This window comes from Capra hircus, chromosome 1, assembly GCF_001704415.2.
Source record: "Capra hircus breed San Clemente chromosome 1, ASM170441v1, whole genome shotgun sequence".
Lineage (NCBI taxonomy): Eukaryota > Metazoa > Chordata > Mammalia > Artiodactyla > Bovidae > Capra > Capra hircus.
Window position 1 is genome coordinate 141,747,223 of NC_030808.1, and position 21,643 is coordinate 141,768,865.

At 47.9% G+C, this 21,643-nt stretch overlaps 1 protein-coding gene across 1 annotated transcript in view; it reads right to left on the reverse strand.

Moving 5' to 3' along the window:
* C2CD2 (C2 calcium dependent domain containing 2) overlaps positions 1-21,643 on the reverse strand; it is a 65,207-nt gene that overhangs the window by 33,497 nt on the left and 10,067 nt on the right. The window contains exons 2-5 of the mRNA XM_018051681.1: positions 18,348-18,446; positions 5,330-5,449; positions 2,246-2,350; positions 509-631 (exon numbers count right to left, since the gene is read on the reverse strand). Coding sequence (XP_017907170.1) covers positions 509-631; positions 2,246-2,350; positions 5,330-5,449; positions 18,348-18,446 — 447 coding nt within the window. The remainder of the gene's footprint in view (positions 1-508; positions 632-2,245; positions 2,351-5,329; positions 5,450-18,347; positions 18,447-21,643) is intronic.

Genomic DNA, 21,643 nt, shown 5'->3' on the forward strand with positions numbered 1-21,643 from the left:
ACCCACAGAGAGGAGACAGCCTCGTGTGTCTGCACTGCCCAAGAGAGGCAGACCTCTGAGAGGTGGTGCTGTTGGAGGCAGGGCCTGGTCACCAGGCTGTCCCGGGCCTGGGCTAAAAGTCTGTGGCTACAGTGTGCTGGCTCTGTCTGTCTCAGGGCAAGTTCCCAGGTACTTCGATCCTGGAAGGATAAGGTCTCCAACAATAGGCTCTGGATGGACAGTGAAAAGTCACGTACTGGTCCCTGAAAATGACAGTTTCTGGGCTACTTAGACGTGGACTATGCTGAGTGGTCCAGACCTCCTCCTTCCCTCCCACGGGGCCTTGGAACCCTGTGCCCTGAACACAGAGCTTCGCCCCAGACTGCAGTCATCACCCACCAGCAGTCGTGCAATCCTGCTCTACCCTGGGGCGGGGCAGAGGGATGGGAGGTGCCACTGATCCCCCAAGAGAGGATGACCATGGTCCGTCACGGGGTTGCGAAGCACCACAAACCGAGAGCCAGTTTACCTGAACTTCTTTCAGGTCCGCAGGCGTGGTGCTCAGAACCACCGATGGGGAGGCAGAGCTAACCAGGTGCTTCAGAATGTCCTTGAGGCTCTCAGAGACTGCCTCTGTCCCAGCTACCAGGTCCTGTCAAAAGAGGAGGCTGTCACCAGATCATCTCCAAAGCGGGCAGAGGGCAAGCCAACACATGGCTTTCCTGATGCCCTGGACATGAAACAAACTCCATGTTGCTGGGGCTCTGCAAGGTTCAGGCTAGGAAAGACTCACTCATTCTCATCTTTACTGACCTCAGAAGTCACTCATGCTCCTTACTCTTCAAAGTGGTTAAAAATAAGACACATACAACATAGAATTATGTCAATATTTCTGTGTACATTCTTTCAGTCTCTTTCCCCAAATACATAGACGTGTGTTTTTTCTTTCTTCACTGACATCTGATTTTTTTTTTTTTAAGTTAAAAAGTATTCAAGGGGCTTCCCTGGCGGCCCAGCAGTTAGGACTCTGTGCTTCCACTACAGAGGATACGGGTTCAATCCCTGGTGTGGGGAACTAGGATCCCACATGCGGTACGCGGCCAAAAAAAAAAAAAAAAGGATAGAAATCACGTGCTCACAATAGTGGAATAAAAAAGATTAGGGTCCTGGATCCCAGATGATACAGAGGAACCATTGCACAAGCCCTGATCTCCCTGCTTCTGAGAAATAAACTTTTGTATTAAAAAAATTTTTTTTAATCCAAAAAGTTTGAAAAGCCCAAGAATGAAAAGAAGTTTGTAGAAGAACAAAGCAGGATGACATGCACCACCAGATGGCAAGCTCTATTAGATTATAATAATACTCAAAAGAAATGTGTCTATGTTCTAGAATGTTCACACAAACTAAAAACAGAACTACCAGAGAGCAAACCCGTGCCCCCTGCACTGGATGTTCAGAGTCTTAACCACTGGACCGCTGGGGAAGCCCCTGGAAGAATTTTTAAATACACATATTTCAGCTGTGGTGACAGTTTTGTAACAGAATAAGAGTCTGAAATAGAGTGAAATTTCAAGAAAATATCATAAAAGCCACTGCAAAGGAATAACGTCACGACCTCAGCCTTCAGTGTACATGATTTTGAATGATCTTTCCAGTAACTAAAAGTAACAGCCCCTACGTGACTTAGCAGCCTGCCCTACACCCCCAGCCCCACTTCCCAAGTCACTTCCTCACACACCCAAGGCCGTGGGAGCAGGGGGGTGCCCTTCAGATTGGAGACACAGCTTGGAAAGAGCTGGGAGAGAAGGGAGGTGGTGGCCTTGAGAGCCAGGTCTTGGACCCAGCCCGAGACGGAGGTGAGTGACGTGCCCTTACAGGGAAGGAGGGCAACGGAGGGGCAGTGTCACAGAAGGGCGAGGAAAACCTAGATGCTACCACCACAGAGGCTCTCAGCCACCACCGCACAAGGGGGCTTTAAAAGCTTTCCGGGCCAATCAAACCTGCCTGGGGAGGCGGGGCAGTCTTTGGGAATTTTTAAAAACTGCTAGGTGATTACAGGTGCAGCCCAGGTGAGAGCCTGGCATTAAATCCACGGAAGCTACCCCCCACCCACCATGCTGCCCTGCCTCTGCCCTGCCTGCCATCCCCCAGGATCACACACCTGAGACCCCACTGATCAGAGGCTCCGTCTCCCAGAGCTGGTAGTCACAACGCGCCCACGTTTGCATATTCATGAGGGGGGAATCACCAAACCTCACAAACTGACCTCGCCTAGGACTTTGGGCTGGACTGTGATGGCCATCTCTGGGGCGCTGATGAAGGACCACTTGATCTGAATGTCTTCCCTCTTCTCCTTCATGTGGAGCTCCAGCTGTTTAAAAAGAAAAAAGAAAAAAAAGATTATTGGAGGGCTGCTTTCTCCACCGGAGCCTCGATGTATGTCTGTGTGTTCTTTTCTTAGACAGTGGTTTATCCCCTGCCTTGGCATTCTGTGTGCTTTCAAAATTGCAAGGAGAGTCCCCAGTCCCTGACTGCCCCTCCCCTGTCGTGTAGCCTACCCCGTCCCCACAAGCACTTTCCTCTACCTCAACCGACCACTCAGAGAGGAACATCAGGGTCGGGGCTGAACACCAGACGTCATGGAAACCCTGCAACCTCTGCTGTGCAGCTCTCTTCTGAGAGCATCCCCAAGATATACTGGAGCCAGAGGCACAGAGAAGTGAGCCAGGATGCCTTGTCCGCTCCCACACACTCACGCGGGCCCCTCCCTCACCCCGCCCTGATGGTATGCAGGGGCGCATCAGCACTCTTTGCCTGGGCCACTGCACAACCTCCACACAGACTCCAATCTCTCCCAGGGCCCCATCCAGCCCTGCCTGCAAGTCATGGCAGAACCAGGCACCCCCCCTACTCCCCGCAAAGACAAGCATGTTCCTTGGAACCTGTGAATAGATTTCCTCACATGGCAAAAGGGACTCTGCACGTGTGATCAGGGTAAGGACACTGAGGTGCGGAAACAATCCTACATGATTCCAGTGAGCCCACAGAGGTATAGGAGCCCTGAAAGATGGAAGAGGGAGACAGAAGAGCATGCAGAAAGAGGTGACTTGAAGACAGAGGAGGATGCCAGAAGCCCAAGGGTAAGGTTGCCTCTAGAAGCTGGGACCTGCCCTCAGCTGACAGCTAGCCAGAAATTGGACCCTCAGTCCAACAACCATAAGGAGCTGAATTCTGCCAACAACGGGTGAGCAAGGAAACAGATTCCCTCCAGAGCTCCCAGAAAGGAAGACAGCCCACCAGCACCAGGATTTTAGCCCGTGTTGGACATCACACCTCCAGAATGGTGATTGATAAATGTATGCCATTTTCAGCTAAGATGTGGTGATTTGCTTCAGCAGCCACAGCAAGCTAAGCTACCATCCCTCCTTCTTCAGCAGGAGACTCCTTCTAAAGCCAAAGTTTAGACCCTTCCCATCTCCATGCTTCCTCCCACCACCCAGGGAAAGGGAAGGAAAGGATGGCTGTAGAATTGTTTTCTCAATACTGGGTACTCCCACTCATGCTAGCAACCAGGTAAGACAAAGGATGCTCCTGTTGCCCTGTAATTCTGGGCGACTCTAGCAAGATCATGCTTTAATTTCATTGCCACAGTCCCTGAGTTGTTCCACCAGGTGGGGGAGAGGGTGTAGCTGCTGGTCTCTATGCAGTTTTTATCTGAAGAACAGAGGAGGGAATGCCTCCTGCCATGAGCATTAATAATTCACCAACCTCTAGCAGCTGCTTCTGCTTTGAGACGTAACCGACAGGCTGCCTTTAAACTGTGTTAAGAGATCAAAGACACAATTGAATTACCTGTGTCTGAGCTGTGTACAGTGGCATAGCAACAGCATCTCAGCAAATGTGTTTCCTTGGTGAATGTCTGTGGTCCTTGCTGAACTCACCCCATCCTGAACACATCCCAGACTTTGCAATTATCTTCTAACCACACTTTCCAAAAAACTAGGGGAAGCAGAAGGGCTTTATCATCTGACAAGTCCATGAGGTCGACTTAACTTCCCTGACTCTTGAAAATGGATGGGGGTGGGGGATGGGTTTCAGAAAAAAAAGCCATTTAGGTAGCCGGAAATTGTTTGTCCTGGTTGTTTAAAACCATGTCTTTTAAGGAAACCAAATAGAATACAATCTCTTCTTGTGGTTGAGAATCTTGAAAGATTTGGGATCACCCCCAAATTAGCAGCCAAGCACAAGATGAATTGGCAGTGACCCCTAAAACAGACCCAGAAATTAACAATTTCTACATTGCTCTAAACAAAGAGCATCAGTGAACTTCTGCTCCATGCGTGACATACACAGTTATCTGGTGGGTTAGTCACTAAGTCTATTATAATTATTATCTCTATTTATCATTGTTCAATGTATAAAAATATATCAGTTATAAAAGTTACATATTATATGTCTATTACAATTATTATAATAATGTTGACTATCCAAAAATAATGGTGATACTCATTTTCTAACATAAAAATAATGAGCCTTTTAAAGTTGATTTTTTCAAACACTAAAAGGAAGAATGCTAAGTCCAGACCTTGAGCTGTTTTTCCAAGCTGCAGGGGACTTTTGAGGGCCAGCACCTGATTCTAAATTATTAACAGAACCACCTTCCTCATCTCAGATGCCATCATCCTCAATCCAACAGTCAACAACATCTTGGACATGTGCCTTGAAAAATACCATATCTCCCATATTTGATAGATGGAAACTCTGAATTCATTATATATATGTATACATATGTGTGTACATATGGTGGTTTTGGTGGTTTAGTCACTAAGTCATGTCTGACTCTGGCAACCCCATGGACTGTAGCCCACCAGGCTCCTCGGTCCATGGCGATTCTCCAGGAGAAAATACTGAAGTGGATTGCCATTTCCTTCTCCAGGTGCGTATATGCATGTGTGTGCAAATACCTGTGTGTGTATCCATGTGTATATATGTGTGTATATATACCTATGCATGTATATACATGTGTGTATTTATTTATTTATTTGGAGTGGGTAGCCTTTCCGTTCTCCAGGGGAACTTCCCCACCCAGGGATTGAACCCAGGTCTCCTGCATTGCAGGTGGATTCTTTACCAACTGAGCTATCAGGGAAGCCTGTGTGTATTTATACATAGACGTATTACATGCACACTTTTGTATTTCCCACAAAGACAATATGAAGGTAACAGTCTGAAACAAATGAGCAGTAATTTATGAAAATAGGAGCATTCACGTCTGTGACAGCACCTCCACTCACCCGACAGATTTACGGACACTGTTTTCCTAGGACACACTCAAGTCTCCCAGTTTTACCTGTAGATGGAGCGGAGAGAGCCGCACGCCATACAGCGAGCGCCCCGTGTCCTCAGACGAGAGTGGCCCCACGTTGACCAGGAACTGGATGGTCTCGCCCACCACGTGACAAAATACCACCTGGAGGAGGGGCCAGAAAGCACACAAACTTTACACCCGAGAGAGGAGAGCGTCCACCTTACCCATCTTCAGTTCACCGAACAAAACAACCTGGACTCTGCAGATCAGCAAGAACGAGAACTCAGCTTCAAATGTGGGTCACTCTCTAGATGCCTATCTTTTCTATTACACCAGAGCTTAAAGACTGGAAACAATATTTCCAATCTTTTCTTCCTGATGTATTCTCAGGACTCGCCCAAATCTAGTTAGAATCTTGCCATACAACTTTTTTTTGTCCTTTAAATATTTCTTTTTTCTATTTCTTCATGCAGCTGATTTTTAAATTTCCTGGGCAATTGATTCATACAGTGTGAAAGCCATTAGCCACCATCTCTCAGTAAAAAAAAAAAAATGAGCCTTAAAAAGAAAATTAGTTCTGGATGTTTACAGGTAAAAAAAAAAATTTTAAGTACCCAGAACATAAGAAATTGTTTCTATTTAAATATATTGTAACCTATTGTGGTTTAAAAAGATGCGGGGGATAATTCAAAGAACTGTGAAATATTGAACGGTTACAAAATGATACAGTCTTAACAAAAATAGAGTTGTTAAAATGAGCTCATTTTAAAACCTATGAGACAAAGCAATTACATCAGGAACAAACCAGACCATATTCCTGACATAAATCACAGAGCATTTTGAGAGAGGACTGTGAATGCTGTTACTGCAAAGGGAAGCACTCAGTCCCTTCCAGCGAATCCCCTGCAGGAGCAGACCTTCCAGAAGGAGGGACTGGCCACACTCCTGGCAGCATGCCAAGCGAGCCCCGAGCAGGCTGACTATGAGGCCAGGTACCAGCTGCGCCTGGTAGAGGGGTGCTGGGGAGGATGAGGGGTGTCTGGCAGGAGGCCAGCCATGTCTGGCCAAAAGAGTCTGAGAGGAAGATAAGATGGACCCCCACACTCCCAAGGGAACAAGCTGACCCCCACATTGGATGGTGTCACTTGGGAAGGAAGGAAAAATTCTTTAATTCTCTGGTGGATTTAGAACCTAAAATACCAAGTAGAAAGATTAACAAAATAATTACTTTGCCGGGGCAACTGCTATTTCACAAAGTTCAGGCTGAAAGCCTGTCTCCCTCCCCCGTCCCGATCCCCGGCTCGCTGGCCCCCTCACAGGCGTAGCTTCACTCGGAGCCCACCTGCCCCTCCAAAAATGACATGATCTGTACTACACAGGGACCCCCCAGCAAGGGGTCCATTTCCAGGGTCCACTATAAAAGCTTTTGGCGGCACAGGGTTAGAATGAGAAAACCCTGCCTTTTCTAAATACTGGCAGAAAATTGCACAACCCTTATTTTCATCCGTTGCTGTAAAGGCCCTCTCTGAGGACTGACTTATGTGGATTAGTTACATCTTCATCATGTTATTGTATCTCCAGAGTTCATCAAAGGTTGGAACAAAAAAATGTTTGTATAAGAAATGTCGCCTATTCACTTTAAAAATAAATGCTCTGTAAACATTCCTTGTAGGAGGAATGTATTTTGATGCCGGATGAGTTACACACACACAAGTGACATGATAGAAAATTCTGTCCTTTGTCTCAAGAGCTGAGGTCGTTTTACTCCTTAAAGTAAAAAAAACAAAAACAAAAACAAAAAACAGTCAGTGATTGGTTGAATTCTGTTATTTCTATGGAACTTTCTATATGAAGCTAATTAGAACGTCACTGAGAACCTTGACAGATTCATTAGCGCCCTAACTCAAGGAAGAGTTTGGTTTCTGTTTGTATTCAGTTCTACAAAAAGCTGGACTCCTCTGCTGATCCAGTGGTTAAGAATCCGAGGGGGCAGCCTAGATGGGGGTGAATTTGGGGGAAAATGGAGAATATATATATATATATGGCTGAGTCCCTTCACTGTTTACCTGAGACTATCACAATATTGTTTGTTAATTGACTATATACCGATACAAAGGTAAAAGTAACTATAAGAAAAGAAAAGAATCTGCCTGTCAATGCAGGGGACACGGGTTCCACCCCTGGTCAGGGAAGATTCCAGATAGCTCAGGGCAACTAAGCTCGTGCACCACAGCTTCTGAGCCCATGCTCTGCAACAAGAGGAGCCACTGTTATGAGAAGCTGCAAACCACAACCAGAGAAAGCCTGCGTGCTGCAGTGCAGTCAAAAATAAATCCATTAATTAATTTTAAAAAAGAATGAAATTTTTTTTAAAAAAAGCTACCCCACTGCTTCGTTTCTGATACATGGATAGCTGAAGCACCTGGTTAAAAGCAATTAAACCAATAATCCAGCAATAGATTTTAAGACTTTAAAACTTCTAGAATGCAAGCCTCAAAGGTCACAATTACCATTCACGTCACATCTGGAAACTAGGTGCAATCATTAAACCTGGGACACCTTTTGCAGAGATCCCTGGAAGGTCTTCCCAGCCCTATGCCAATGCTCTCAGTAACACCTGTCACAAGGACCAACCGTTTCTTGGCTTCTCTTCAGTGTTCACCTGAGAAACCTAATTAAAACAACTATCTGATCAGTTTCAAGACGGGCAAACAAAATGCCCCCACCGTTCCTACAGGTCCAGTGGGGAGGGATAATGACCAGGGCCAGCCTCTGCTCCTTCACCCTGAGAGTAAAAGTCCCATTTGTCAAATGGACCAGAACAAAATGGAAAAGAGATTTTAAATATAAGTAATCTTCTTTCAGGGCATTATGGTGTTTTATACACAATGGAGATTAAATGATCTCAACCCAGGCAAATAGTGGCCAGGCCATCCCTGTAACCAAGGGGTCTTCTGCCTCTTGTAATGGCAGAAGGCAGGATCACCCGATGCAAGGTCAAACAGACCCTTCCACCCAGGGCCACAGTGATCAAGGTTGATGTCTATTAAATATGGACAAACAGGTAGAGACCCCGATCTTGACCCTGGAGTCTCCCTACTGCAAACACAGACCTGTTCATGAGGCTCCCTTCTGGAGTTTATACATTAGTTCCTCAGAGCATCCCAATTACACTGAGCCGTTTGATATGACTTGGGCTTCCCAGGTGCACGTGTGCTAAGTTACTTTACTCACGTCCGATTCTCTGTTGTTGTTTAGTCGCTCAGTCATGTCCAACTCTTTTGCGACCCTGTGGGACTGTAGCCTGCCAGGCTCCTCTGTCCATGGGATTCTCCAGGCAAGGATACTGGAGTGGGTTGCCATGCCCTCCTACAGGGGATCTTCCCGACCCAGGGATTGAATCAGTGATAAAGAATCTGCCTACCAATGCAGGAGATGCAGGAAACATGGGTTTGATCTGCGGGACCATGAAGAAGGGTGAAGGACGAAGAACTGATGCTTTCAAATTGTGGTACTGGAGAAGACTCTTGAGAGTCCCTTGGACAGCAAGGAGATCAAACCAGTCAAACCTAAAGGAAATCAAGCCTGAATATTCATTGGAAGGACTGATGATGCTAAAGCTGAAGCTCCAATAATTTGGCCTGATATGAAGAGCCAACTCATTGGAAAAGACCTTGATGCTGGGAAATATTGAAGGCAAAAGGAGAAGAGGGCAGTAGAGGATGAGATGGTTAGATAGCATCATCGACTCAATGGATATGAGTCTCCCAGCAAACTTCGGGAGATGGTGAAGGACAGGGAAGCCTGACATGCTGCAGTCCATGGGGTCTCAGAGAGTCAGACACGACTGAGGGACTGAACAACAACAAGTGCTCCAGCTCCTCCTTCTCTGAGAACACTCCAGAGAACTGGAAGAAATTTCATTACTTTTGTCTTCAAAAGAACTAGAAACACAGCTGATAAAAAGGACCTAAAAGGTTTATGTCACTGAATAGTTTTTGCTTTAATCACACTACATGACATCATGAAGAAAGAACTTCAAAATAAGATGGAAGAAATGACCTTTCACTAATCATTCAGAATTCCCAGCCAGGTCTCTGCCCCAGCTCTGCATCCAGCCTTGGTCAGATAATTATTCTGTAAGATGGCACGCGCGTGTGTGTGCTCAGTCGATAAGCTGTGTCCGACTCCCTTGTGATCCTATGGACTGTAGGATGGAATTCTTCAGGCAAGAATACTGGAGTGGGTTGCCATGCCCTCCTCCAAGGGCTCTTCCCAACCCCGGGGTCGAACGATCATCTCCTTTGTCTCCGGCATCACAAGCAGATTCTTTACCACTGAGCCACTGAGATGGCATGAGTCTGATATAAAATATTACTTCTACTCTGGAACAGAAACTCATTTTAAAAAGTATAGTGTCATTGGCTGAAAATTCTCAAAACATCTATAAAGCTAACACTATTGGCTGCTTGTTCACAACACATGGTTGAAGATATATTTTTATACGCTGTCTCCCAGTGGGCTAGGGGCCTCCCTTGTGGCTCAGCTGGCAAAGAATCCGCCTGCAATGCAGGAGACTCAGGTTCAATCCCTGGGTTGAGAAGATCCCCTTGGAGAAGGGAACGGCTACCCACTCCAGTATTCTGGCCTGGACAATGTCCAGGACTGCATTGTCCATGAGGTCGCAAAGAGTCGGACACAACTAAGAGAATTTCACTTCACTTCACTTCACTTCCCAGTGGACTGAGGTGGAAAACGCTGGAAACAAGATGGCAGCCAGCCCCAAAGAATGCTGGGTAGACGCTCTATTTCATCCCCTCGAGGGGTGTGCCTTGGACCACACGGGCTCCGACACCCCACCCCCACCCATACTCTCCATCCTTTCTCTTGTTTGGATTCTTTAGAATGAACAATGAGGCTTTGAAACTGTGGTGCTGGAGAAGACTCTTGAGAGTTCCTTGGATGGCAAGGAGATCAAACCAGTCAATCCTAAAAGAAGTCAACACTGAATATTCATTGGAAGGACTGATGCTGAAGCTCCAATACTTTGGCCACCTGATGCAAAGAGTCGACTCATTGGAAAAGACCCCGATGCTGGGAAAGATTGAGGGCAAGAAGAGAAGAGGGTGACAGAGGATGAGATGGCTGGATGGCATCATCGACTCAATGGACATGAGTCTGCAGTCCATGGGGTCTCAAAGAGTCAAACGTAACTGAGTGATTGAACAACAACACTACCAGGAGGTACTGTTACTACATAATGCAGCTTAATGTGGGCTTTCCTTGGCTTAAAAACCTGAGAATGCATTCTCCTCCATGGTCGCTATGCATTAAAAGACACATACAAGACACTGCCTTTCAAATGAGGGCAGGAGAGAGCTGGGTCTTTCCCAGGCTGGCTGTTAGTGTTCTAGTGCTCTGCTCAGTCATATCTTCATCATTAGCCACAGCCTCGTGTTCCAATTCACAAACAACCCCCCAGCTTGCCCGAGGGTCCTTTCAGCAGTTTACACCAGGCAAAGTACCTGAGGGCTGACTCAGCCCAGATTCCATCTGCCTCCCTTCAAACAAACAGGTGACTCTCCCAGAGGCTCTGCTCCCATCCGGCCTCAAAGGGTGGGGCCCCCAGGGAGGAATCTCTCACCTGCCTTTGGAAAGACCCTGCTTCAAAACAGTTTCACAAGTTGTTAGAACTTTAGCATAAATACCAGGCTAATAGGGTACCTGGAATTTCAAGTCATGCAAAACCAAAAAAGAAAAAAAGTCAACCAGTTCCATTGCTGGCTCAGTGGTAAAGAACCTGTCTGTCAATGCAGGAGACACCAGCTCCATTCCTGGGTGGAGAAGATCCTACATGCTGCAGGGCAACTGAGCCTGTGCTTTAGAGCCCAGGGGCTGCAACTACGGAAGCCCGTGTGCCTGCAGCCTCTGCTCTGCAACAAGAGAAGCCACTGTGACAAGCAGCTGTTGCATCACGACTACAGAGTAGTCCCCGCTTGCTACTAGATAAAAGTCCCTGCACAGCAATGAAGACCCAGCACAACCAAAAGTAAATAAATAAATATTCACTCATCCAGAAAAAAAAGAAAAGTCAACCAAATTTCCTATTTGCAACTACAACTTTGTGTTCCACTACCCTGGCCAAGGAGAAGGGGGTGACAGAGGATAAGATGGTTGGATGGACATGAACTTGGGCAAACTCTGGGAGATGGCGAGGGACAGGGAGGACTGGCGTGCTGCAGTCCATGGGGTTGCAAAGTCGGATGTGACTTAGTGACTGAACAATAGACTTGCAAAGCATGGGGTTCACCAAGGTTTGGAGAGAGCAGAGGAGACCCCGGAATCTTTCAGTGTATTTTAGTGTATAAATGTATAACAGACAGCCTTTAGATCAAAAAAGTCCATGTGCTCAGAATACACAATTCATACCCAGGGAGGGATGCGGGGTTCCCCGACATATCACGTGGAATAAGATTCTGGGGGAAATTCCAAGCAAATGCCTCAATCTGTTTGTTGCTATGGTTTCATGGAAGCAAAGGTTGGTTAGTGCCTTTCAGTTCCCCTTTTTCCATCTTTCCTCTTTCCTGGGGAGGGTGGGAGCTTAAGTGAAATGATAAACATAAAATGATAATAATAAGAAAGGAAAGAATAATCGTAACAGCCCCATTTATGGTGTATCACAGTCAAAGCCTGTTTCTGGAGGCTGACTCGGGTTCAGCTACAGTCTCTGCTTATTCAGTGGTTCTTAGTTCCCTTACCAGCCTCTCTCTGCCTGGCTTCCCCCTCTATACAAAGGTCACGATGCTTCCTTGGGTGGAGGAGAGCTGCGGGTGCTAAGGAGAACAGACAGAATCTGTATAGCCCAACGACATCAGAAGCAGGTCCCTGCAGGTAATGCACAGGCCGGGGCCAGGCAGGGGTTCACCTTTACAGACACAGCCCACGGCTCAGAGGGAGAAGGAAATACCCAAGACAAGTTCGCAGCCAGCCTGGATCTCTCTGACTTCTAGATCTTACTCCAGTCTGGGTGGATTGTTTATTTAAAACTTTAACCTGCAGCTGATTGATGCACCATTAGAAGCCTCTATTTATTTACAAATGACACAGACAACAAAGCTAATTCATACTTTTTACAGGGTAGGGCCACCTACCGAGGTAAACAGCACTGCAGTCCCTCAGGACCAATGTTTGTTGCTTTCCCTGGCGAGCCTTCAACATACGAATCCCGTTTACAGGGACACTCACCACACTTGCTAAGGAAATATGTGGCCTTTGCAGCAAGTGCCTGTCCCGCACAATCTGCCTAACCCCGGATCATGTTCAGGGAGCTCAAATGCTGCCCGTGTAGACCTCATGCCTCCACAGGTGCACCAGGAGGGGCCGCTGCTGCCACCTGAGGACGAGGAGCTGCTCTCAGGCTACTTGCAAGACAGAAATTAAGTCTCCATCTTCTGGGTCAAATATTCTGGAGCAAAGCTCTTCCAGGACATGAGCAAAGAGAATGCAGCTGAAACTTGTTGCTCTTGTGTAAGAGTGTAATTACACTCGGGGAGAGAGAAATGTGGTGGGGGCGTGTTGGGACTGGAAGGGAGGACACAGAGAGCCCTGCAGAGAAGTTAAAGGGTGATGCTTTGCTCCACGAGTGCTGCAGACAGGGGTGCTTCCAGTTGCCACCTGAAATGATGCCCTTCCAAAGGAACGCAGATGCCCTGTCCCATGAGCACTCCCTTAGAGAAATGCCCCAGCACCTGGTAGGCTTGTCTCTTGGGATAAATATTTGGTGGCGTCCTCAGCTCATGGCACACAGCTTCTAAAACACTTGGACTCTCCAGAGTGATAAGAATGTCTTTTAGATGCTAAGGAGATGACTGGTGGCTGGGGACCTAGATAACAACAGGAGGTAGGCAGGAGGTCCGCACAATCAAGGCGTGATGAGAGGGGAGAAGCTTTGCCACCTGGAGCCCAGGGGAATGGACAGGGACTAGAGATGGGACCACAGACCCATGGCCTGTGGTTTAATCAGACATCCTCTGTAATGGAACCTCCATAAAACCCTTTAACAATGGGGTTCAGAGAGCATCTGGTCCTGGAAGGGTGGCACATTAGAGGCCACGGGAGTTCCCGTCCCATCTCCCTTCCCCGCTCCAGACACCTCTGCCATTTGGCGGTCCCTGAGCTGTGTTCTTTATAAGACACTGGTAATGGCTCAGAGGGTAAAGCGTCTGCCTACAACGCGGGAGACCCAGGTTCGATCCCTGGGTTGGGAAGATCCCCTGGAGAAGGAAATGGCAACCCACTCCAGTACTCCTGCCTGGAAAATCCCATGGACTGAGAAGCCTTGTAGGCTATAGTCCATGGGGTCACAAAGAGTCAGACATGACTTCAATATCACTTTCAATAGTAAGGAAGGGCTTTCAAGGTGGCTCTGTGGTAAAGAATCCTTCTGCAGTCCAGGAGACCCAGGTTTAATCCTTGTGTGGGGAAGATCCCTTGGATGGCTACACACTCCAGTATTCTTGCCTGGGAAATCCCATGGACAGAGGAGCCTAAGAGCTACCATGAGGTCACAACAAGTCAGACACGACTGAGCAAGTAAACATCAACAATAGTAAGGAAACTGCTTTCCCAAGTTCTGTGAGCTGTTCTAGCATGAGGAGGGGTTGTGGGAACCTTCAACTTTATAGCCAGATGGTGGGTACAGGAAGCCCAGACCTACAGTTGGCATCTGAAATAGGGAGCAGTCTTGTGGGACGGAGCCCTTGATCCGAGGGGTCTGCACTGCAGTTAGTGCCAGAATTGAACTGAATTGTACGACACCCAGCTGGTGTTCAGAGGACTGGAGGACTGCTTGCTGGGTGAAAGAACAATGCACGTATTTGGTGTCAAGAGTCATAAGCAAACCACTGAGAGGTCCCCTTTCAGCCCTGGCTGCAGGGTGTGGAATGTGCAGCTCCCACGGGTCCTGCAAGACGACTCTGATGCTCTGATCTATGCAAGACCTCACTCTCTGTGCAGGACCAGGGCAGGGGGCTTGCTGATGAACAGATATTTGCAATGGTGGTTACTTTGGCACACAGGGGTCTTCAGGGGCTGCAGGAGAAAGTTGGAGCACAGGGCACTTGGAGGGCAGGGGGAGGCCCAGTTCTGTTCTGGGGGGGTCCTGCAGGGAGACTCAAGCTCAAACCCAAGTCGGCAAGATACCCACAAAGGGAGACCAGAGCCCCATTCTCATCTGACCCAAGCCCCATTCAAGTCTTGATCCAAGACGTGACTATATACCAGCCCCCTTGTCCAGGCAGATTCCTCCTCTTCGTTACCTCAAACGCCATCCACACGTCCCTTGTCAGGGCTGAGACAGGAGGATGAGAAACATGGGCCCTGATGCTCTGAGGGGAGCAGAGAAAGGGCAGGGTGGGGGAGGGGTGGCGGATACCCTAGAATCTCCGGTCTGTATTCCCTGGACACGATCTGTTTGTATCCTGAGGTTCTGCTGTGGATTCCCCTTCTCAGGAACTACACTGCGCAGAGGGAGGATGTGACAATGCTGGTACAGGATTCGATCTACGTTTGGAGACCCTGCGGGCGGCCCAGACCCTGAAAGAAGGAAGGCACTGTCATCAGCTCCTGGGACGATGTCTGTCCTTCATTTAACTTGTGGATATTTGGGAACCTCCCATGGGGACACGTTACAAGAGAAATTGACTAGTCAGCCTCGATTGCTTTGCAAGTGGGTACCCTGAAATGGGCTGTGATCAGTCAAGATGCACGTCCAAGAGAGGAAGAGGTTGTGTACAGGATCCAAGCACCTGGGGGTATCCTGCTCCCCACTTCCCATGGGCCAGGTGGATCCCCACAGGGCGCCCGAGCTGGTTCCCTGGGACCACGACACTCAACCCACTTTCCTGCATTGCTCAGGGGGCTGGGCTCCTGCCCAAGAGGAGGCCCTGATGCCCGCACAAAGGCACTGGCAGGCGCTCAGGTCCTCTCTGGCCAAGAAAACATAGGAGACAAGAACTATGAAGAAACTTGTAAAAGAAAACAAAATCGTGTGCACTTTCTAGTAGTTTACTGGGTGAAAAGCTTCCTAGCACAGAGTGCGGACAGCTCTGCCCACGGTCCCATCTGCAGGGAGCAAAGGAAGGAGGGCTGAGAGCAAGGAGGAAGAGGGCAGACTTAAAAAACTTGATGCAGGGCTTCCCTGGCGGTCCCATGGTTAAGAACCCACCTTGCAACACAAGGGACACCTGTTTGATCCCTGGTTTGAGAAGATCCCACATGCTGGGGAGCAACTAAGCCCAAGTACCACAACTGCTGAGCCCAGGGGCTGCAACTACTGAAGCCCGGGCATCGAGAGCCCGTGATCTGCAACAGCAGAAGCCACCACGGTGAGAAGCCCACACACCGCAACCAAGAGCAGCCTCCTGCTTGCCCCAGCTAGAGAAAGCCTGGGGGCAGCAACAGAGACTCAACACAACCAAGATAAAAAATTAATTAACTGAATGTTTAAAAACGCGTTAATGACAGGCTTTAAAAAAAAAAAAGCCTGTGGACTTCTATACATTGTTCTCAACTTTTTGATGGGTGTGCAATATTTCTGCCATGGTATTAAAACAAACACAGTTTAACCATCCACTTTCCAAATGCTGTGTTTCTGGTACTATCTATATCTATCTATCAAGACCTTTAAAAATGGTCTATGGCCATTTCTAATCCCTGCTCCCTCCCCAGCACCTCCAGGCCAGTCTCTGAGCTCTGTTCTTTTAATACTGACAGTGTCAGAAAACAGGAAAACAGAAACTGTCCACCACAAAGGGGCTTGAGGCTTATTTGTCAATAATAGGGCACTCAATCAATGCACAGGGGCACATTCCAAGCAGGGAACTCGGGTAGGTCAGGCCTACAGCAAGCTGCCCCCAGACCCCTGGCTTCTGAAACCAGAGCACCGCACCACCTTCTCACAGGGGCCCTTCCGGCTCTCAGGGCTGTGCTGGTGCCATCCTGCCTTGTTGCCACCAGTTTCCTCCCAGCATCTCCCAGGGATTTCCCATGCTTGCTGCAGGTGTTATGGAGCTCTGAGGCTCCAGGATCCACCAGGGCATGGGGAGAGACAGCCCTTCTGCATTGCCAGGGCAAGGGACGCTGGGTCAGTGCCTGGGTGACCAATTCTGGAGCTGATTGTGTGAACCTACAACCCAGGAACCTCACACCTGCCCCAGAGATACTCCCAGGCTTGAGTCTGAGGACTCAGGAAACAGTTCAGGGCAGCCTTGCTGCACTTGTGAAAAAGAGAAAACCGTCTCCATCTGCAGAAGGTGGACAAAGCTGCCTGTGTCCACCCAGAGTCATGAACTGCAGTTCCAACTAATGAACTACAGCCCCAAAAACCAACCTGGGTGAACATCCAAACTGCCATGTTCTTGTAAAGAGAAAGCTTGTTGTGAAAATGTACACATAAAACAATAAACATTTGAAATGTACAAATGATGTTCTAGCTGACCCAGGGTGGGGGTGGGCGAGGATACACAAGGACGGGGTTCCAGCGGCTGGGTGGGAGCTCCTTCTGAGCCCAGGGGCCACCCAGGTATCTCCTCCTCACAGTCTGCTAAATGGTATGCATTTAACTTGACAATAAAATATCAAGAACAAGGGGAGGCTTATACTTAAGAGTCTCTCAGCACTTCGCAGAGACTTTTTATTACAAAAAATTTTTCCCATTTTTTCTGATAGTTGACCAATGTAACAAGTAATTTCAGCCTGTAAACTGTTAGCAACTATAAAATAAACTCTGTGTAATAGCTAAATGGCTAAAATCTATATATTATGCCACAGAATTATTCACATATTATTTATAACTGTACTCATATAAATCTAGAGCTTCCTTGGTGGCCCAATGGTAAGGAACCCGCCTGCCAATACAGGAAACATGAGTTCCATCCCTGGGTCAGGAAGATCCGCTGGAGAAGGAAATGGCAACCCACTCCAGTATCCTTGCCTGGGAAATCCGCTGGACAGGGGAGCCTGGCAGGTTCCAGTCCTTGGGGTCACAAAGAGTCGGAAATGACTTAGCAACTGAACAACATTTTATAAATTATAAAATGTATGGTTATAATTTAATAAAATTTATAGATCAGTCCTGGGTGTTCATTGAAAGGATTGATGTTGAAGCTGAAACTCCAATACTTTGGCCACCTGATGCAAAGAGCTGACTCATTTGAAAAGACCTTGATGCTGGGAAAGATTGAGGGCAGGAGGAGAAGGGGACGACAGAGGATGAGATGGCTGGATGGCATCACTGACTCAATGGACATGGGGTTGGGTGGACTCCGGGAGTTGGTGATGAACAGGGAGGCCTGGTGTGCTGCAGCAGTACATGGGGTTGCAAAGAGTCGGACACGACTGAGCAACTGAACTGAACTGATATATATATATATTTACAAATAATCTGATCATTTAAACTATACAATCAAATGGCTTTTAAATATATTAAATATATGTTAGATATATTTCACATTGTTGTACGAGCATCCCCAGCACCACGTTTAGAACGTTTCGTCACCCCCTAAAATCCCAGCCCCATCAGCAGTGACTGTTCACAGCCCACTCCCCGGCCCCGGACACCACTTGTCTACTTTCTGTCTCCACTGATTTATCTATTCTGAATATTTCATGTGACTGGAATCTCGTAATATGTGTCATGTCTGGCTTCTTTCGCTTAGTGGAATGTCTTCAAGGCTCATCCACGTGGGAGCACGTGTCAGAATCGCATTCCTTCATGAGGCCAAATAATACTCCATCATGTGGGAATGCCATATTTTATTTATCCATTCATCAATGATGGACCATATTTTATTTATTTTTTTTGGTGTAAGATGTCTGGCATTTTCAATAATTCGAAGAATAAATTCCCCCACCCCAGTTAAAAAAAAAAAAAATTGAAGTACAGTTGATTATAATGTGTCAATCTCTGGTGCATAGCAAAGTGACCCAGTTATACATCCCAGTTTAAAATTGGCTTCCTGGGTGAGGAAAGGCCTCCAGCAGGTGACAGCACCTGGCTCACCTTCTCCTGGGCCGACCGGGCCACGCTGGAGACTTGCTGCACACTCAGCTCCAGGGGTGGCTGCAGCAGGTCCTCCTGGAAGCAGAGGAGCAGCGGGCCCTGGAACAGAAGAGCAGAGTGAGGAGACGGTGCCCTGGGAGGGTGGGGGCCGGGGGGAGATACTTTCTAAAGGAGATGATGTACTTGCCACAAAGCTCTGCAGCTCTAAGAAGATGTGATATGACTTCATTTAGTTCAATAGGTGCTTCTCAGCCTGGGACAAATATCAGTAAGAAACTCCGGGACAAAATAAAAAATGTGGCAATGAAGACGGCAGAGGGGGTTTTGAGAGCTCAGGTTCACAGTGAGAGCGGAGAAGCCCAGGCTCCCAGGAGGGTGGGTGCGCGGCTGGCCTGCAGGTGGGGCACAGCAGGTACATGGGCTGTGTTCTCCCCTTTCTCTAGGAAAGCTCTCTCCCTAGTTTCAGAGAATCACCTCTCCCTGCCCCACGGGGGTGCGGGCACTCTCCTTAGGTTACCCTCTTCTTGTCTCCCACTGCCCAAGTGGCAGGTGGGCAGGAACCCGTGGGGAGCAGACAGGTGCTTCTCCATGGAATTTAGGATTCTTTGCCTGGAAATGAGCCAGCCAGCAGTACTGCTCAAGGATCAGGTTCCTGAGTCCCTGCTCTGAGGACCCCCAGAGCTGCCAGGCTCCTGCCCTCCGTGGTCTCCTGGTTTAACTCCACCTTCAGCTTTCAACATCCTCTCATACCCTCCCAGAAATGTCCTCCACGGCTTGTCACTCTGGCAGGTGACAAGTTCTTGCAATTAAAATCTTTCATGAAAATTCTGCATTAAATTTTGTTTTTTGCAATTAAAATCTTCAATGCAAGACATGCAAATCAATTATTATAAACACAAGGGAATAAGACTAATGCTTTATGAAAGAATAAATCAGGACTTGGATTACCAACCAGGTCTCGGTTTTTTGGACTCTGTGGGAGAGGGAGAGCGTGGGATGTTTTGGGAGAATGGCACTGAAACATGTATAATATCATATATGAAGTGAATCGCCAGTCCAGGTTCGATGCATGATACTGGATGCTTGGGGCTGGTGCACTGGGATGACCCAGAGGGATGGTACAGGGAGGGAAGAGGGAGTGGGGTTCAGGATGGGGAACACGTGTATACCTGTGGCAGATTCATGTTGATGTATGGCAAAACCAATTTAATATTGTAAAGTAATTAACCTCCAATTAAAATAAATAAATTTATGTATATTTTTTAAAAAGTTCTCTTGTGCTGCTGAACACGTACGCCAACAATACGACCCTAGAACAAACTCTCCTTCAACTCTCTTCCTGACATGCTCCAGAAAGCCCATCATTATCAAATGAGTTCTGATCATGGATTTAAAACCAGACTCAGCCCCGCAGCTCCCCACCACATCTCATCTATTTCTGAGACTCCCGGCTGTGATGAGCTGGTTCCAACTGCAAGGCAAGATTAAGGGTGGGGGATAGAAATGGTACAAATGGCAGCAAAGCTCTCCTGGCAAGTGCAGTGGGGATGAGCAAGAATGAAGTCAGCCCAGGGCTGTTTCTTAAGAATTCCCAGTGATGCAGCGCACACCTACAGGCACAGAACATTGTCACTGACGTTCTTCTAACCTCATCTTGTCTTAGCGACATCAATCTCACCTCTACAAACCATCAGGGGAGAATTAAATCCACTTCTCAAGAGCGATGAAGTCATGGCTCAGGGCTGCTCTATGGATGTTCTCCATGGTGCGACCTGCTGGCCAGTGGCTTGGGGATGACATCGCCCTGTGTGCCAGGCCTCCTATTGAAAGAGCAGCCCCAGCACAGAGTGCAGTACTAGGCAGGAGACTGACCCCTTGCAGCAGTCATTACAGCTGCTAGACCACCACCAGCTCTTTGTGACCCCATGGACTAGAGCCCACCAGACTCCTCTGTCCATGGGATTCTCCAGGCAAGAATACTGGAGTGGGTTGCATTTCCTCCTCCAGGGGATCTTCCCCACCCAGGGCTAGAACCCATGCCTCTTGGGTCTCCTGCATTGCAGGCAGATTCTTTATCACTGCACCACTTGGGAAGCCCTACAGCTGCTGGGACTGCGTGTGAAACAATGTACCTTCTGCATCAGCCTGAAGAGACCACATAGACTTAAGCAGCCTGGATGTCACCTCCTGCCCCTGCCCATCAGGAGGTGCCATCTACACCCTCTTACCCATGGCACCTTCTGAATGAAAACTCTGTAGATAGTCTGCTAGGAAAGTTATGTCAAGAGGCAGGCTCACAAAGAAAATATGTGATTCAGTTAAAATGAGGACCCCAAAGTTCCCCTTCCCTTTCTGATTGATCCTGGAGTTTCAGAGAGCCCAGCCTGTGTGCAGCAAAATCGCTGCATCTCTGCACTCTGTCCATGGGCAGGTAGCATCGTTCTAGACTCAACCCCACTCAGACCAAAGAAAGACTTTACATCTACAAGGAAAAGCAACAGGCAGCAACTGCCAGGAGAACAACTGAGAAAGAAACACAAGCCACTAGCTCTCCCAGACATTAAGACACACTACAGAACCTCTGTGGGCTTCGCAGGTGGCACAGTGATAAACAATCTGCCTGCAATGCGGGAGATGGAAGTGATGTGGGTTTGATCCCTGGGTCGGGAAGATCCCCTGGAGTAGGAAATGGAAACCCACTCCAGTATTCTTGCCTGGATAATCCCATGGACAGAGGAGGCTGTCCATAGGGTCACAAAGAGTCAGAAACCGCTGAAGTGACAGCATGCATGCACGTACAGAGCCTCAACGATTCCAAGCGTGTGGTACCAGCACACAAACACACAGATGACCAGGGGGGCTAACACCGGGCATGCAGAATAGACCCCAACATGTATGGAAAGAGTCAGTGACAAGAGCGGCATCCCAAATCACTGGCTAAAGATGGAGTTGTGAAAAATCTGGATGTGGGAGGAGCCCCAGATAGAACACAAACGTAACTGCGCAAGTAAAGAACACAACTGCCAGAAGGGGCAGGAAACAGATTGAACCGGAGAAACTGTGGCAAACAGGATCCTGGCTGCACATAAATGCGAGAATCTAGCCAGGAAATGTGATTCTCATGGGGGCACAGGTCAGCAATGCAGAAAGCACGTTATGTGTACGCTGGAGTTGACCACATAAGTATGTCACAGACAGTGAGTCCCAGATGCCTCGCTCTTGGAGGAGGAAGTTAGAGATAAGGAAAGGGGAAGATGAAAATGAACTCTGTGCCATTGGCCTGGAATCTGGGTTAT